Source organism: Hippocampus zosterae, chromosome 18 (genome assembly GCF_025434085.1).
Source record: "Hippocampus zosterae strain Florida chromosome 18, ASM2543408v3, whole genome shotgun sequence".
Classification (NCBI taxonomy): Eukaryota; Metazoa; Chordata; class Actinopteri; order Syngnathiformes; family Syngnathidae; genus Hippocampus; species Hippocampus zosterae.
Genome location: NC_067468.1, coordinates 2,996,719 through 3,016,683, shown reverse-complemented (window position 1 = coordinate 3,016,683; position 19,965 = coordinate 2,996,719). Strand labels below are relative to the sequence as shown.

At 42.8% G+C, this 19,965-nt stretch overlaps 1 protein-coding gene across 3 annotated transcripts in view; it reads right to left on the bottom strand.

The window, feature by feature from the left end:
- Positions 1 to 11,902: 11,902 nt before the first annotated feature.
- megf10 (multiple EGF-like-domains 10) overlaps positions 11,903 to 19,965 on the bottom strand; it is a 128,628-nt gene continuing 120,565 nt past the window's right edge. For all 3 annotated transcript variants that reach the window (XM_052050064.1, XM_052050065.1, XM_052050066.1), the window contains one exon: positions 11,903 to 12,737. In XM_052050064.1, coding sequence (XP_051906024.1) covers positions 12,571 to 12,737 — 167 coding nt within the window. In that variant the 3' untranslated portion in view covers positions 11,903 to 12,570. The remainder of the gene's footprint in view (positions 12,738 to 19,965) is intronic.

Here is a 19,965-nt window from a genome sequence, read left to right as displayed (position 1 = left end):
ACGAGTTGCTCCCATCAAATGAAACTGGAACCTATTTGTGTCTTTTTTTTGTTGGATCTACCTGCTAGCTCATTTGCATCAGCAGGTGAGGATTTGCGGTCGTGCTTTAGAGAGGTTTAGGTCCTATTTGGTTGACGCATTCTCCTTAAAACCACATTTGTCCTGTCTCGAGGAAATTGAAGTTATTTAATTTTTCAAATTTCAACATAAAAAAAAACAAAAGTGATGGTGTTTGGTTCGTTTACCTGTCTGCGAATGAAGTGAGATGTTGCCATTGTTTTCTTAATTCTGTGAGGTGCAAACTAAGCATTTTTCCATGCTAGTTTTTACAATGTGATGGATTTCTGCCATGAAAGCAGGGGTGTCAAACTTTCATTTGACATTGTGGGCCACATACGGCCTCGGTAGATGTCGAATGTGCCGGACCATTTAAATTACACCGTACTCTGCTATAAAGAACCAAAATGTCATGCATTTCCTTTGTTGGCAAAAGCTTGTCGCTTCTCAGGACATACAAGTTCAGCCGCCTTCATCATGCATCGTTTAACAAAAAATCCAACTTTGGCTTTGACTTTAAAATATGCATTCCGTGTCTTTTATCTATTTTTTCACTTTTAAATTATCTGTGGGCCGGATCGAACCTCCTTGGGGCCAGTTCCGGCTTACGGAATGTTTGACATCTTTGCGTTAAAGCATCGGTGCCTGTTTTACATCCAGTTTTCTGAGGTGGCTATCTGCTGCTGACATGAAAGCAACATGCTCATAATCCATAGCTGGTCTCAAAAGGGCCCAGTATATTTTCATCACTGAAGCTCTGGCAGCTCCCCACTCTCTTCAAGCTAAACATCTTGATAAGCTATTTGTTTTCTTACACCTTGAACCATTCATGACATGACATTTTAATGTGAACTTCCTTCTGTGTTAATGGTTTACTGACTTTTACTTCTTGTAGATCCCTTGTAACATTGTCAAGCTGTGTATTACTTGAGTACATTTAACATTGTCAAGCTGTGTATTACTTGAGTACATTTTGACAAAAACCTTTAAAATGTTCCTATTGTTAATTCATAAGGGCAGTGGACAAATCTCTTTGCTGGGGTAGCAGTTTATTCACCTATCCGAATGTCATGTAATCGTTTTCTGGCTTTGCTTCTGTTCTGGTGGAATGTTTTTTTTTTTGTGTGTGTGTGTGTGTGTGTGGAGATAAAGCATGAAAGCATTGGCCGTCACGCAGCTCTCGCTTTTGTTGTTGGCTTCGCCGTTCAATTTTTGGTCATCTGGTCACCAGCGGTGTTTATTAAATCTGTTGTGACCCCTCTTCTGCCCTAACCATGCGTTTCAGATGAGAGCACGGCGTAGACAGCGAGCTAAACAATCCTCCAATAAAAACACAAAGATGAGAATCCACCGTTTAGTATTTTAATGGAGTCTTTCTTGTAAAACTGTACACAAATGGAAACACAATACAAATGTTTGTATGGCATCTAATTATTCATATGGAATGATATTCGACACTCTTGTAACAGCCCTATTCTCTAACTTATTTAACAAATCTATGGTAAATATCTACAAAGATTAATTGATGAAATACTTACATAGGACGATAAATAATGTGTACAGCAAAGATTGGTATATACAACACAAACAGATTATGCCTGAATGTGTCAAAAGGAGGAGAATGGAAGTGGATGTTATCATACCTCTCCACTGTTTCACTCATATGAATTAAAATGGCTACCCCACTAACTCTAGGGGTGGTTCTAACTACTTGCACCACTAGAGACCCTAATTAATGCCTCTGGCTGAGTCGAGGAAAGTGAGGCCAAGCAGGTAACCTACGTTCTTTGCACCTTCTACTTCAAGAAGAAGGTCTGCAAGTTCTTGAACACGTCGGCTGTCTTTCGGAGAGATTTTAGTTACATTGTCGAGGCGTTTGAATAGTGAAGCTTCAATAACCTCTGGAGAACCGTAAGTCTTTTCCAACCGTTGCCATAGTCTGTTGAGTCCAGCCGCTGGATCGTTGATATGGACTGCTCTGATCCGCAGGGCATGCTGAAGTGACTCGCCACCAAGCCATCTGTTAAATAAGTCGAGCTCCTCACTAGGTTTGAGATCCAAGCCGTCGATGGCATTATAGAAAGTAGACCGCCATGACAGATAGCTCTCAGGCTGATTGTCAAATACCTTGAACCTGTGAGAAGGTCACGATGAGCGAGAAGGGCAGCTAGGTCAGAGACACCCTTGTACTTGCGTGGAATCCTGTCACTGACTTTGCGTGGAGAACTTAATGCGTTGCTGCCCTGTGGTGAGTGGGGACTGAAGGCGTCGACGTTGGCGTGAGAGAAGACTGGCCACCGTGTGTTCTGGGGTTGCTCAAAACGCTGTGTTGTACAAGATGCCACAGGCTGTGACATGCGGGGCTATTATGTGAAATGTCCTTAAGTTGGAGCTGTGTAGTGTTTATTGAGTTCCCTTATCAGCTTTCTCGTCGTCTATTTGGGGGTTGAAGTGTGAGTCGATGTAGTCTTCAAGGCGTTGTCTTGATATAACTGGCGATAAAGGGGGACCGATAGCCAATTCAGCTTGACTCCCTTCACTTTCTGCGGCAGCTTCAAGCACCTTTGCTGCAGCGAGAGCCGCTTCGGCTTCACTTTCTTTAAGAGCATTCAATGTTGCTTCAAGACGGGTTCAACTTCCATGTCAATTTTAAGTTTAGCATATTCAGCTCTTTTGCATGCCTTTGCCCGTGTAGCTGCTGCAACCTGGCTTGAATTGGACTTGAAAGAGCACTTTGAAGGTAATGGCTGGCTAGCACTTGAAGACCCACACACTGATTTGACCTCGAAGTTAGACATTTCCTTGGGCTCTGACATTTGTTCTTGGAGGAGGTGTTATGTGTATCCAATCCACCGCTATGCTTTTGACGTAGAAATAATCTTTTTACTCTTCTGCCCTAACCATGCGTTTGAGATGAGAGCACGGCGAAATTCTATTGTACCCCTCCGCCAAACATTTGAACATCCCTCTGATAGCCCGTCAGTAAAAATGTCACCACAAAAATGTCAGGAAAACCCAACATCACATTTGATCTTTTTTTTTTTAGGTTATGGAAAAAAAACACGGCGTTTGAATAGAGTTGTATAGACTTTTTATATCCACTGGGTATGTTCAGTGTAACCACAGTAAAGTGAGCAAAATACAAGTTGCCGCATTATTACAAATAATATAAAAGCAGATAGAAAAATATAGTAGCCACACAATATAAACCATAAATTCAACATATAAAAACCATGATCTGGTTCTCAAAAACAAGAGTTTTTATTTTTACATGAGACCAGATCAAAGTATATACATTTTTGACAAAATTTCTGTCAAACTCAAAATACAGTGAAATTGTTTTAGCATCCAAGGTTAAGACGATAATGAATGACATTAATGACGTATAACAATCACGTCATTGAACTTTTTTTTTTTTAAATGAAAACCGTTTCAAATTGTCAACATTTAAATCACGTTGCAGCCTACATTTAAATATGATCTGAACTCCATCAAACTGCCCGAAAAATAATGCAGTTTCCCTTTGATTCTTAGGACAGGTCTTAATGTATGACTAATTTGATGAGTTTGTTGATAGGATGCCTGCCCATTTGGAAACAAATTTATGCAATCAAAGATCATATAATATTTGACAATGTCATATTTATTATATCAGGGTGACACCGTAAAGACATGTGAACTTGTTAAATAAGATGAAAATGTTTTCATAAAACATAAAAAACAGTTAAAATAATACAATGCATTTCAACCATATGACACTGCTAAATTTATGGATTCACAAAATTCTATTCAAATGATTTCTTTTAACCGTAAGCAAAGGAAGAATTTAAAGGCTTTGCTTGATTTCTTTGATTTGCTGATACTGTGATTACAGTTTGACAAATGGCTACCCAACCAATTCACGCATGGCACAGGCTTTAAGTACCGTATTTTCCATACTAAAAGGCGCACCTTCAATGAATGGCCATTTTGTAATTTTTTTCATATATAAGATGCACTTGATTATAAAATACAATCTACAATGCATTTCTTTGAGTGTAGCTCCAACAGAACAATCAGATGTCAGTAAATTGTAGAAGACTGGACTGTCTCAGAAGTGTTTATTTATTCCTTTGTTGTGTACTGTATTCATAAAAATGCCTAAATACATTCTGTAGGGTGGCTATAGAATTTATTTTGTGATTTCCTCGCTTGATTTTCTGTTTTGATGCATTATTTTCAATTGTCGTAATTTCATTGAAGGAATAGTTAATTTACATTTTTCGGAGGCGTTCATTAATGCCTCTCCAGTCGAACGAAGAAGAGAAGGCAAGGAGACGGACAAAGACGTACCTGTATTGGTTGAGACTGTGAAAACCATTAATAAAGTGTGCGTTTAAAAAAAACAACAACACCACAGCTCTCCTCTTTTCAGAGCCGCAACAGAAACTCATTAAATAAAGCAGCGGCACAGTTCACTGAACCAACAGCAAGTTATAACATTGGAAGCATGTCTCTAGGAAGGAGCCATCTTGGAGTCGACGTAATACCGTAATGACCATACACAAGACGCACCGGATTTTAAGGCGCGCTGTGAGCTTTTAAGAAAATGGAAGACTTTTAGGTGCGCCTTATAGTGCAGAAAATACAGTATGTGAAAATAAGACTGGTGTGTATGTTTGGTGATCATTAAACATAACTGGTCTTATTTTGCTTTGGTTAATATTGATGTACTTCCTATACATTGGATTGGCTCAATGGAAAAAACGATTAGGAAGGCAAAATGTATTGTTTAATAGATCAGCGCAAGTGTGTAATGTATAGACTGAGTGACAAAAGGTTTCCATTTCACGGCATAACAATTTAAAGCATTTTAGCATATGCACCACAGGTTGCTTTAAAAGTTACAAAAATCTGATTTTGAGGCTGATCTTGCATCACAAGTTGCAGTGATCCATGCACTGCGTGTACTTGTATGTTTTCTATTGTAAATACTACCGGTAGTAAAAAGTGGGTAATTGCGTTGCAATGAATCTTGGAACTCATCGGAAACAAGAACTGGAATCGCTTGGCAAGACAGATAAACTTTATTCAGACAATCATACTATGATATTATATCAAGATAATTGTAGAAGTGTGTCAAATATGAAAATGTATATATTTTACCAATATAAAACACCTATGCGAGCAGCCAAAGGGGTTGGCGGTCCGAACCTTGGCTACAGATGCTAGTTCTAGGGACGTGGAATGTCATCTCTCTCGCAGGGAAGGAGCCCGAGCTGGTGTGCGTAGCAGAGAAGTTCCGACTGTATATAGTCGGACTTGCCTCTTCACACAGCCTGGGCTCTGGTACCAGTTCTCTCCAGAGGGTTTGGACTCTCTTCCACTCTGGAGTTGCTGATTGTGAGAGTCGTACTCATACTCATTGCCGCCTGGCTCAGTGCCTGTGCATTGGGGTTCACACCGGTGGACGAGAGGGTAGCCTCCGTCCACCTTCGGGTGGGGGTGTGGGGGGTCAGGTCTGGACTGTTGTTTGTGCATACGCACCCAACATCAGTTCAGCATACCCATTTTTTTGGAGTCCTTGGAGGGTGTGCTGGAGAGCGCTCCCTCTGGGGACTCCCTTGTTCTGCTGGGGGACTTCAATGCTCACGTGGGCAATGACAGTGAGACCAGGAATGGTGTGATTCGGAGGAACGGCCCCCCTCGATCAGAACTCGAGTGGTGTTTTGTTATTGGACTTCTGTGGTTGTCACGGATTGTCCATAACAAAGACCATGTTCAAACATAAAGGTGTCCATATGTGGACTTGGCACCAGCACATCCTTGGCCGCAGTTCGATGATTGACTTTATGGTTGTATCATCGGATTTGTGGGCGCATGTTTTGGACACTCGGGTGAAGAAAGGGGCGGAGCTATCAACTGATCACCACCAGCTGGCCTGGGAACGCCTTGGGATCCCCCGGGAAGAGCTGGAACAAGTGGTTGGGGAGAGGGACGTCTGCGCTTCCCTGCTAAAGCTATTGCCCCTGCGACCCAACTCTGGATAAGCGGTAGAAGATGGATGGATGGATGGATGGAAAACACCATTGTAAGAAAGAGAACGTTATGCAGAGCTGCTGTAAATGGCACTAAAAATTGCAAAATGATTGCAAATTATTCTGTAAAAACTGTATCAACAAAAGTAATATGAATGTCTATTAAAGAAGACGGTGGTAAAAAAGGGCAGGTGATTTGGAATTATTTTAACAGGAAATTAACTGACATTATTAGATTAAATGAAGTAACTATTGTCTGAATGGAATGTTGCATCAATGTTGTCTGTTAATGGAATTTAAAACGGCTGAAGACATCTAATTTTTTCCAAGATGGCGCCCGAGTAGGCAGCCTTCGGCAAGTGCTCTTCAAGAGCCTTGCTTTTTTGTTCTTTTTTGCTGTTTTTGTCTTTTGTTTTGTCATATTTTGTTTGTTGTTTCATTGTGTGGACCTGATATAGACTGTTTTCAGCGCTTTTTGGCCACGACATTTGTCAAGGAGCAGTATCTGTGCTTGGTGGTTGCGCTTTCTCGGCAGCACGCCTGTACCAGCACAGATTTTGATTGGGAGGAATGTCGGCGCCATTGACTGTCGGTGCTGGACAGACCTGGGGCGCTTGTGTTTTTTGCGCCAGTAATGGGCAGCATTTTTCACAACCCCGATTTGTTCAGTGGCGATGTCAGCGCTGTTGGACAGTTGGCGTTGGTGCGGCTGGATGGATGGCCGCTGAAGTTGAGGATGAGGAGAGGGGAGCGTTGGCGAAGAGCGCCTATGCGTATTTGGAACCGTGAGTCGCCGCTTGGAATTGAAATTGATTTCCATGGGACAGGAGAAGTGAACCAATCTCTTTTTTCGTCAATGGATGCTACAGCTTCTTGTTGACTTTGAAACTTAGCTTGTAGCCGACGTGTGCACATTTTGAGCATGACGTCTCTGATCCACTGGTTAAAGGACACTTTGATTCTCTCCTTTCATCTCAAACTGCTTCAAACAACAAAGCGTGTGACGGAAAAGTGGTTAGGACTGCACGACTGTCCGTGTTTTATGTTATGTGTTGTGTTTATTGTTTTACTTTAACTGTTTTGTAAAACACTTTGTTACAGCTGTTACAAAGCCGCTGTTGTGAAAGCGCTATATAAATCAGCATTTATTGTATTGTAATTTACATGCGCTGAAAACAAACGAACAAAACTATTTGGCATACCAAGTGTCATCTTCACTCTTCCACATAAGACTGATGTGGTCAAAAAATAAATACAAACCTAACTCTGATGAAATTGGGATGTTGTTCAATATATGTTTTTCAATCTTTATTTAATTGAATACTCTACAACAGTCATGTCCAGCTCCAGGCCTGGAGGGCCGCCGACCTGCCTGTTTTCCATCTCCCGTCTGCAACACACCTGATTCAAATGATCAGCTCATCATCCAGCTCTGAAGCAGCATTAGAACAATCCAGATTATTTGAATCAGGTGCGTTGCTCCTGGGAGAGCTGGAAAACAGGCAGGACAGCGGCCCTTGAGGACCGACTTTGGACATCCCTGCTCTACAAAGACAAAGACAAACTTTGTTTTTAGCAAATATTAATTTACTTAGAATTTTAGGGCTGCAACACGTTCCTAAAAAGCTGAGACTGAATCATTCAATCTTCAATAAACGTTTGAAAACTGAGGACACTAATTGCTGAAGCTTTGCAAGTGGGATTTTTTTCCCCATTCTTGCTTGATGTACAGCTTCAGTTGTTTAACGGTCTGTCATCTCCAATGTCAAATTTTACACTTCATAAGGCAACATACATTTTCAATGGGAGCTAGGTCAGGACTGCAGGCAGGTGGTGGTTTGGCATTGTCTTGCTGAAATAAGCAGGGACATCCATGAAAAAAAATGTTACTTGGATGGCAGCCTATGTTTCTACAAAACCGGCACGCAAGATTCAGCATTAATGGTGCCTTCACAGATGAGTAAATTACTCATGCCTTCAGCACTAACACTGTCCCGTACCAGCACAGACGCTGGCTTTTGAACTTTCCGTCCCCATGTGGTCCCTATGGTTCTTTTCCTCTTTGGCCCGGAGGACACAACGTCCACAATTTGCAAAAACAAATTGAACATTAGACTCGTCAGACCACAGAACATTTTTCCCCACTTTGCATCAGTCCATCATGGATGGTATCAGGCCCAGAGAAGCTGCTGGCGTTTTTGGGTGTTGTTGATAAATAGGTTTTGCTTTGCATAGCTGAATTTTAAGTTGCACTTTCGGATGTACCGCCAAACTGTATTTCCTGAAAATGTTTTTCTGAAGTCTCAGGAACATCATATCATAGGATCATATCCTTTAAATAAGTGATGTTTTGTTTGTGATGCAGTGCCTCCTTAGGGATCGGAGGTCACGGGGTGATTATCTCCAGATTCTCTGAACATTTTGATGATTTTTTTGGGGGGGGAGGGGGGGCACCGTAAATGATGAAATTCGAAAATTCCTTGCGATTTCTCAATGAGAAGAGCAGGCAGTCTACAGGCAGCAGGCAGTCTACAGGCAGGGAGCCTACTTGCCCCTTGGGGACTTTTGCTGCTGGGTACACCCTAGATCCTTGGAGAAAGCGGAGAATGGTGTGCCTGTCGACACTGTCTGTTGAGGATGTGGATGACCTCTACATTTTCAGCCTTCCGATAACAGGTATGCTGCTGTTTGGTGTTAGCAGTTTCCTGATCTATCGCAAAATTCAACCGACGGGAGAGGCTCTATCGGAAGTGAAGAGGCTGCCGGTCTAAGGATGGCATAGCGCGGATGTCCAACACTCATACTCAGACTGTGCTCAACCACAAACTGTTGCGGTTTGGAGCGTCTCTGCAAGATGGTCACAACTTGGAGAAACTGGAGTCCGTGCTCAAATATTGACAGAAATCACGGATTTGGCTGATCGACGCCACGAAAGAGACATAAGCCACGGACTCAAGGCTTTCTTAAATTCTTGGGCAGCCTGCTACTAAAACAACATCTGCTATCTCGACCTTCCCCTGATGAAAGTATGCACGGAAGCTAGTCCCCCACCATCACCCCCTCCTTCATACATTCCCTTGTTTCACCATCTTCATTGTTTATGTCTTGTGACCTGTTGTAACTGTCATATGCTTGTGCAAGAGTTTTTTGCCTCACTCAAACTATCCTCAAAATGAGGGTAGTTCAAGTGTGGGTTTTTTCTCCCCCTCTCCCTCCCTTGTGGTTTCTTTCTGACTTCCGGGTTGAGTGAACGCTGGCGCGTTTTGGCTGCTGCTGCTCAACCCGTATTGTTTTGTGTTTTTTGTTATTGTAAAGTGTCCTTGGGTGTCTTGAAAGGCGCTTATAAATAAAATGTATTATTATTATTGTACTTTAAGGAACATAGTCCTTCAACTATTCGACTATTTTCTCATGGAGTACTTCACAAAGCGGTGAACCTCGCCCCATCTTTGCTTGTGAATGACTGCGCAATGAGGAAAGCTCCTTTATACCCAACCATGGCACCCACCTGTTCAGTTAGCCTGTTCACCTGTGGGATGTTCCAAACAGGTGTTTGATGAGCATCCTTCAACTTTGTCTTTTTGCCACCTGTCCTAGCTTTGTTGCACCTGTCCCAGCTGTGTTGCAGCCATACAATTCGAAGTTAATGCTTATTTGCCAAAAATAAAAAAAATTATCAGTTTGAACATGAAATATCTTGTCTTTGTAGCATACTCGATTAAATATAGTTTGAACATGATTTGGAAATCACTGTATTAAATTTTTTATTTGTTTAGCACGAAGTCCCAACTCCATTGGGATTGGAATTGTATCTTTTGATTCATTTGATACTCGAAGGCCACACACACTCCCTATTGACTTGGAATTTTCAATCAGACAAGCTCAATAAGTTTGACTGCCCAATGTCAAATTAGTCCCAATAGTTGAAACTTGACAGTTTTAACAAGTACCAAACACAAACCACTACATGTAATTATATCAGAGAGAGCTCTTGCACCTTCACTTGCAGTATGTATTCAGAGCAGCTATGAAGGCTTTTGCCAGGACTCTCTTCCTTGAGAGATGCCCCTTCCTCTCTTATCATCAACTTCATGTACTGCGTTTATATTCCTGTCAGAATTCCTGCTCGAACATTCTCACCTTGTTCACAGGATATTTCCCCCCACCCCAAAAAACACTGCTAATGTACAAAATAATGAGAGATGATTATGATATTATGAGAATAATGTCATTTCAACTCTTGAACACAGTACTGTATATCTAATATTCTAAAATATTTGTTTCAAAGCACTTCTAGCTGATGATCAAACAACCACAACAAAAGAGGTGATTTTTGTCCTTTGAGGGACAAATACGATATCTTTCACATGAAACTGTGAACACGTATGGTGTTGATGCACAAAAATGTTTCACTTTATAATTACACTACTACTACCACCTTTCACATTCACGCCAGTGGGAAATTTTCAGATTCACTTAATTCTGTGTTTCCCAACCTTTGTTGAGCCAAGGCGTCCGTCCATTTTACATAAGAATACTCTCACAGCACACAACAAACGAAAATGTGACAAAAAGTATGAATAGTGAAATAATGATGATCTTTCCTCAGTTTAGTCATAAATTGATTTAGGTTAGTGTAAAATTGAAAACAAAGCTGTTCTGCTCTGCCTTGTTTTTGTTTCAACACCAGCTGGAGATGTTGGGCGTGACACGCCAAGCGATGCACCCGTCTCTCGTCATGCAATCACTCTTCAATGTATTTAAGGACTGCCAAGATCATGTCTCTTTGTCGGAGTATTGACCTTGATCACCGTTCTTGCCCATGTGCCATTTTCTAGACTTCTTGCTTTTGCTCATAGTCGTTTTCATGACAAGTCGATAGATTTTGGTTCTGGATCTTTTTGTCCAACGGTTGTTGTCTTGTTTTATCTTCGTGTGATTGGACTCTGATCATTTTGTTTTGTGGATTTTCGGTGCTCAACTTTATGTTGCCGTTTACAAGCACTTTTTGTTTCTCATTTGGTTTTCCTTTTGTCCCCAGAGATTTCTGTTAATAATTGGTCTGTCATTCACTTTTCTCTAAATAAATAACTTTTTGTTTCTGATTCGGCATTTTTGGGATCCACAATCCACCCAGGCTTTGTTCAGACCTTGTCAGTATGAATGGGATCGGGTGGATACACTTGTCTATTGTACCTTCTGCCATTTAATGGAAATGCATTTAATACATTAAGTATCAGGCATTTTTTGACCATTGAAAAAAATCTAAGTACCTGGGATTGAATGTGTGGAGACTGAAAAGACATATAAATATGTTTTTGGGAGTTAAAAAGTTTTGTTCCGACTGTAATAAGAGATAAATACAATGGTGTCATGTTTTACAGTTTCATTTTGTTACATGCTTGATTGACCTCGAAATGCTTGTGTTCAGAACATCTTGCACACAATGGAAGCACAGAGAATCAGGGGTCAATTTGAGGGCAAGGGACCCGAGTGCATGGTACCTGACCACATCTCAGAGAGAAAGATTTAACCCTCATTAGGAGACACAATGGCGCCTGTTATCTGACAACTTGGAAAGGAAGATTTAACTTTGGACGGAAGGGAGTACTCTGTAGGAGTACTCGTACACTCCATCGTGAGAAAGGGTCACGAGCCAGGTTACAGAAGTATCAGTTCATGGAAGCACTGCTCATTAAAATGTCTATGTTTCTGTTAGTTTATGAATGTTGGTGCTGGTATCAAGGGAATGCTTTGTCTTTGGGGGTCCACTGAGGGGCAACCCAATGGGGCCGTCCAGGGGTGTAGTATGTAAATGAAGATAGGAGTGTTTTTCTGATATATTACTTGTAATTTGCAAACACAATCAATAAAAAGGCCGGCAGAGGTTGCAGAGGTCGGGTGACAGTGGGAAGCGCACACTGAGTGGCTTCATGGAGAACTGCACCTCCCGCCGGCAGTGAAAGTCTATCTGTTCCTGCGTCGAGCCTTTGTGAACTGTCAGAGTGAAAATCTCTGACACTGACGAATGTGAAATTGGAAAATTTCCTGCAGGATTGGGGATGGTCTCTCATGGCACATACAATGTAAGTATGCCAAAAAAGCACCCCGATCGGGAATCACTGAATTAACCTACAATGTGTGTTTTTGGAAAGTGGAAGTAAACTGGAACCTCTCAACTATGAGGCAGACATGCTGATCACTTACTCCACTGTGCTGCTCGGATACATCCCTCTTATGTAAAACATTCTGAGGTGCTATAAATGACATGTATGTAACCCTTTATCTTAAATCACTTGCTTGGGGGGGGGGGGGGGGGGTTCAGTTGAAAATGCAAATTGTAAAATTTGGATCCCCACTATTTTCATGTTGTATGTATGTTGTATGTTATAAATGAAAAGCGTTAAAAACACATCACAATAATGGAAGAAAATAAGCAAACTTTTGCTTCCAGTTACGGAGTTGAAAAAGGTATTTCGGCGGTGAGTCTCTGTTGTCAGTCACTATCCAGCTCCTTGTCTTCTGATGTTGGACTTTCTCGGGCTGGTAGAACATCATAGTGACAAGGGATATGGCTGTTTTTTGGTAGATCGTATGGGTCCTGGCCTGGCTGCTGGCAGTCACTACTTTGTCCAGTGCCACGATTAGTGCTTACAGTTGGCTCTGAATGAAAGACACATGAGATTACATGACGTTAATTTACTGAATAATGACATTATTTATTATACTGTCTCATAAAGGGGCAAAACATGATAATTCTACGGGCCAATAAATGACAGGTACCCAAGAAAATAATATAGTGGTGTCTTGAGATGTGATTTTAATTTGTTGGATGCAAGGAAAATGTTATCCCAAACAAACTCTAGTATTCCCTCAGTTAAGTGCATGACATTTGGTTAGACATGTTGTAGTCATCACATACAAGAACTACGTTTGTCAAGTTTGCCTCCTGCAGGTCTCTGTAACAGAAAGATGGCGGCGAAACATGGCAGCCTTCTGTCGGGAAGTGTGTTCTATGTAATGTAATTAGCAATTAGAGTATTAACATAATTAAATCGGAATTAAACAGGCCTGTACATCATAATTAAATGCTGCAATCCAATTAATTGTGCTTCTCTATCTGACATGCCCAACTTGGTCACCAGGGGCAGTGCGATATTCTACAGTCATGCAGACAAAAACAAAGAGGCATACACTTCCGCTGCTCCTGCAAGCTGTCATTTTCCGTAGAGGTTAAAGATTGCTTGTATCTCAAGTTTGCGCTGGTTTGTCAAAGAAAAATGTTTCCAAATGACAGCTCATATCTCCAAAAACACTGCGATACAAATGCTAGCTGAACAAGTAAAACTCGAACTAAAATATCTAGAGTCACCCCTGATCATTTTGAGCGATTTTAATAGAGCACATCTTAAAAGTGAACTTCTCAGATATAAGCAGCACATGGACTGTTTGACCAGAGAAGGCAACATTCTAGACCACTGCTATACAACACTCAAAAATTCATACCGATCGATCGCCCGCGCAGTATTGGATCTTTCTGACCACAATTTAATACACTTAATACCTACATACAGACAGAAACTCAAATGTGTTAAAACAGTTGTTAAGACTGAAGAAATGGACCGATGAAGCAAAGCTAGCTCTACAAGAATGCTTAGACTGCACTGATTGGGGCGTCTTTGAAACGTCAACGGGCACAATGGATGAATACACACACACTGTAACATCATACAGTTTCTGTGAGGACATGTGCGTACCAACGAAGTCCTTCTACTCCTTCAACAATAACAAGCCATGGTTCACTCCCAAACTCAGGCAACTTAGAAAAGAGAAAGAGGCCACATTTAGAAGTGGAGATTGGGCACTGTACAAACACGCCCGAAACTAATTGACAAAGGAAATTAACATCGCAAAGAGAAGCTGCAGAGAGGCTGAAAAAACAGTTCTCTGCTAACGACTCTGCATCTGTGTGGAATGGCCTGAAAGCAATCACAAACTATAGAATGCCACCCCCCCCAAACAGTAAACAATAAGGGTCTAGCTGATGAACTAAACATGTTTTTCTGCCGATTTGAAAAGGACACCCCCATTTCCCATGTACACCCACCTCTACCAGAAACTACTCTCTCCCCTACAGATCCACGAACAGGACGTGAGACGGCTCTTCAAGCAGCAGAAGATCAAGAAAGCTGCGGGGCCCGACAAAGTATCCCCCTCTTGCCTAAAAGTACGCGCTTACCAGCTGGCTCCGGTCTTCACACAAATCTTCAACAGATCCCTGGAGCTGTGTGAGGTCCCATCCTGCTTCAAACAGTCTACCATCATCCCAGTTCCCAAGAAACCGGTAACATTGGAACTGAACGACTATAGACCTGTCGCTCTGAGATCTGTGGTCATGAAGTCCTTTGAACGTCTTGTGCTGAACCACCTAAAGAATGTCACCGGACTCCTGCTGAACCCTCTTCAGTTTGCCGACTGGGCAAACAGGTCTGTGTAGGACGCAGTCAACATTGGCCTGCACTACATCCTCGAGCACATCGACAGCACAGGGACCTATGCAAGGATCTTGTTTGTGGATTTCAGCTCTGCGTTCAACACCCCCAAACTTCTCCAGCTCGGTGTGTCCCCTACGATCTGCCAGTGGATCCTCAGCTTCCTGATGGGACGGACACAACAGGTGAGACTGGGAAGAACATCATCATCAACACGCAACCACTGGCACTGGAGCCCCACAGGGATGCATCCTCTCTCCACTGCTCTTCTCCCTCTACACCAGGGATGGGCAAACTATGGCCCGCGGGCCGGATCCAGCCGGTTGGTCTTTTTAATCCGGCCCGCCTAAGATTGGTGCACAATTAAGGTTTGATTGCATTCATCTCGTTTGTCATTCACATCGACTTGTAATGACAGGTATTTTAACACCAGGTGGCACAGTTAATTCAAGTTGCAGAGCACAGGGAAGGAGGGGAAGACAAAGAAAGAGGGAGAGAGTAATGACCATGGAAGGGAAAGTGACATGTATCTTATTACCCCCTCTGCCTACTTGCTCGGATTCTTCACCCAAGATGTGCAACAGATTCCAGAGTTTGTCATTGATAAGGTCTCTACAGCTAGGACTCCGGTCTGTTCCATGTTCAGCTGTACTAAATTCTTTTGAAACTGTGTCCTTGGCGCTTTTGGAGGATGTAGTTCGCCAGACGAAGCCATCTGGCTCCCCTTGCAACTCTCTTCCCCCGCACTTCTTTCAGGAGGTTCTCCCGAGTGTTGGCGCATCGGTCTTGGATATCATCAACAGCAGCCTCTCTTCTGGTGTAGTTCCCCAACAGTTCAAAGATGCTGTGGTCCAACCCTTGATCAAGAAACCTGGTCTTGATCCAGATGTGTTGTCAAGTTTCAGGCCCATTTCCAAACTGCCTTTCATTTCCAAAATTCTGGAAAAAGTGATGCACATGCAGTTGAAACTTTTCTTGGATGAACATAACATCTTGGAGGTCTTCCAGTCAGGTTTCAAGATGATGCAGGAGTCAGCCCTGTTACGCGTTTCTAATGACATCGTCCTGGAAAATGACTCTGGAGACCACTTGTGTCTAGTTTTATTGGACTTAATTGCAACATTTGAATACAGTGGATCACAGTATTCTGCTGACTCGTTTGCAGCACTTGGTGGGCATTGGCAGCAGTGCTCTTGCGTGGTTTAGGTCCTATCTAGCTGACAGAACCTTTTGTGTCAGCCTTGGCTGCTCTGAGTCACGCACTGCTCCCCTGTCATGTGGTGTTCCACAGGGCTCAATTCTGGGGCCTCTGCTGTTCTCGCTATATCTGCTCCCATTGGGTTCCATCTTAAGGAAACATGGTATTCCCTTCCACTGCTATGCAGATGACTGCCAGATCTATGTCCCACTGAGCAAGAAAGACACCTTCTCATTAAGGCCACTCCTATCCTGTCTGGAAGAAATCAAAACCTGGATGGCACAAAATTTCTTGAAATTCAACGAAAAGAAGACAGAGGTGATATTGTTTGGTCCCAGTGGCCCTTGTACATTCCATCCTGTAGACTTGGGCCCCCCGTCTCCTTATCTTAAGTCAACACTCTCAAACTTGGGCCTTAAACTGGACAGTGATTTCAAAATCGATCGGCAAATTGGTGCCGTTGTTAAATCCAGCTTCTTTCACCTTAGACAGCTGGCCAAAATAAAACCTCTCCTCACATGAACACTTTGAGACAGTAATTCATACCTTTGTCACATCCCGGCTCGATTACTGCAATGCCCTTTACTTCCATTAAGCGCCTTCAGCTGGTCCAGAATGTCGCTGCTCGCCTCTTGACTGGTACTCGTAAGAGGGAGCACATAACTCCTACTCTGGCATACCTTCACTGGCTCCCAATTCATTTTTGTTATTTTCAAGATCCTCCTCTTTGTTTTCCAATCTCTGAATAATCTTGCGCCACCTTACCTCTCTGAGCTCATCCGCCCCTACACACCTGCCAGGCGCCTCAGGTCTTATTAGACATTATTAGAAGTACCAAGAACTAAACTGAGGCTCAGAGGGGATCGAGCCTTTTCTGGTCCCTCTCTCTGGAATGATCTCCCACTGAACATTCGGCAAGCCTCCTCGCTGCCCATCTTCAAATCCCCCCTCAAAACTCACTTGTATTCTTTGGCATTCGACTCAGCATGACATAGATTTGTTCTTGGTTTTACGGTTTGGTGCTTTCTACCGCCTTTATTACCGATTTGTCTTACTGTTTATTGTGCAAGCTAAATTGCTCCATGTGTACATTGAGCAATTTAACATGCAGCACATTGTATGCAGCGGTGGCTGTTTGAAAGTGCTCTGTAAATACTGTTGACTTGACTTGATTAAACGAAGCGGGTAAGAAAGTACGAAACATTCAGGAGACGCCTGGAGTCGGAAAGACTCAAATCTACGAGACTTTGAAAAATAAGGAAGCGATTCTTACTCAGTCCGATTCTGGCCATTTCCATGCTAAGAGTGAATTGCTTGTGGCTCGAGTAAATGAGCATTTCCTAGAATGGGTTGATTGTTATCATGTTAAAAACTTTCCGCAAACTGGACCGCTAATAAGAGTTGGAAAGCAGTCAAATGTGTAGAGCGCGAACAACAGTGGGCTCAGTACACATCCTTGAGGAGAACCGGTGCTGAGTGTGATGGTGGAGGAGAATGTTACATTATTACTGGCATACAAAGACATTGTGCTATCTTCTTTATTTTCTATTTCTAACTTTTGGCCCGGCCCTCCACAATATTTTCTGCTTCTCATTTGCCCACCCCTGCTCTACACGAACAATTGCACCTCAGCAAACCCAGCTGTCAAACTCACAGTTCGCAGACGACACCACGGTCATTGGTCTCATCAAAGACGGCGACGAGTCTGCGTACCGACAACAAGTGGAGCAGCTGAAGCTCTGGCGCAGCCGACAACCTAGGGCTGAACACGCTCAAGACTGTAGAGATGATCGTGGACTTCAGGAAACATCCTTCACCACAGCTGCCCCTCACACTATCCAACTGCCCTGTGTCAACCGTCGAGACCTTCAAATTCCTGGGAATCACAGTCTCCCAGGACATGAAGTGGGAGGTCAACACCAACTCCATCCTAAAAAGGGCCCAGCAGAGGATGGTACTTCCTGAGGCTGCTGAGGAAGCACGGCCTGCCACAGGAGGTGCTTTGACAATTCTACACGGCAGTCATCGAATGAATCCTGTGTGCTTCCAGTACGGTTTGGTTTGGGGCCGCCACAAAATAGGACAAAATCTGACTTCAACGGACAGTTATGACGGCGGAAAAAGTCATTGGCACCGACCTACCCACTCTTGAGGACTTGCACACTGCAAGAATCAAGACAAGGGCACTGAAAATCCTACTGGATCACCCGCACCCTGCCCACCATCTTTTCCAGCTACTCCTCTCAGGCAGGCGCTACCGATCCATGCGCACCAAATCCAGCAGACACTTAAACAAACAGCTTCTTCCCTCTAGCCATTAACTCCCTAAACAGTCACTGACGTATACTCCACCGCACATGACACACGCTCAAGGACATCTGCACAATTATACAACAAATACTGCTACTGGTCACTTTATAATGGTTCAATGATTTTGCTTGATACTTTGTGCATTGTCTCACAGTTGTCACTGGGTGGTACCACTGCACTACGGTTCACTTACATTACGAAATGTCCTTCCATACTTATTTTTTCATACTTATTTGTCATGTCCTTGTTTATTATGATACTAATGCAGCCTGTAATACCAGAGACAAATTCCTTGTGTGTTGTACATACTTGGCCAATAAAGATTATTCTGATTCTGATTAAAGTCGAGTCATTCGTATCACCAGATACCACTGAATTTGTGGCCCTGAAGTGGCTGCGCCCAAAGTGATACTTTTTCATTGTTTTTTTTTCTTTTTTCAAATCAAAGGTGTGGCACTTCTTAATGTATGCAGCATAGAAAATTGCAGTTCATGTCATCTGCTATTACTCTTTTCTCCCATGTCACATTTCAAACAATGTGGACAGAACATTCACTGTCACATACCAAAACAGTGAAACCTTGTTTATCGTGGGGGCTCTGTTCCAAAAAGAACCCGTGATAATAAAAATAAGAATAAGAAAACCTTTACTTGTCTCACAATGGAGAAATTCCCAATTTAAAGCAGCAAAGTTATGAAAGGAAGAAAGTATAAGAACAAAAAGTATAGGACCTGCTGTAAAGGCATAGGTGAAATCTGTGAAGTCAGCTTTATTTTTCAATTCCTATTCAATACCGCAATCCAAAGCAAGACCGGTGTATGCCTATCGGAAGAACAAAAGATCTTGGACAGATGGACTGAATACTGCTCTGAGCTCTACAACCACACTCTCAGCGGCGATCCAACAGTCTTGACATGTCCTCAATCGACGTAGGAAGAAGACACACTCCCTATCCTTTGTGAAGAAGTTGAGGCAGCAGTGCGAGCACTGAGAAAGGGAAAAGCATCTATAATGGACAACGTCCCAGGAGAGCTTGTGCAAGCAGGAGGACAAGCCATGATTGACACTCTCACCATCCTTTGTAATAAAATATGGCACAGTGGGGAGTGGCCTACATCATGGACCCAGTCACTCATCATCACAATTCCGAAAAAAGGCAATCTACAACTGTGCCAAAACCACCGCACCATCAGTCTCATTAGCCATCCCAGCAAAGTCCTTCTGAAGATCTTACTGAATAGTTTAAAACTTCAAGCTGAACTGATTATAGCTGAAAAATGGGATGGATTCAGGACAAGACAGAGCATCACAGAACAAATTTTCAACCTGAGGATTATCAGCGAGAGATATCTCCAGCATCAACAACATCTCTATCACGTGTTTGTAGACTTTGACCGGGTATGACACAAGGACACAAAAGCATAGACAAGAAAATGACACAAGACACCCCCTCTATGGTCATAGTGACTCAATAAGAAGACTGAAGCCCAGAAAGAGCTTTATGGCTGTCCAAAGTTTAGATCCTGAGCAGTCAACAAACCACAGGCTCGAAAAAAGGAGAGAATGGGACAGCTCTGCACTAAATGGTGCAATCCAAAGCCCAAACGAACATCTTCCAAGTGGAACAGCCCTCTCAAGAAAGAACTGGGTGACATTAAATAGAGCAAGAACCAGAGTAGGCAAGACTGGGAACAACACCTATAAATGGGGACTCTCACTCAGTAGTGAATGTCCGTGTGGCCACCCAATACAAACAATTGAGCACATTCTTCGGGATTGTGAACTGGGGCCCACCTGCACAGATCAAGACCGCTTAGACACTAGTGATGCTGCCAAGCAATGGATCCAGTACTGGCGCGACAAGATATGATGATGACCTGGTATGACATGC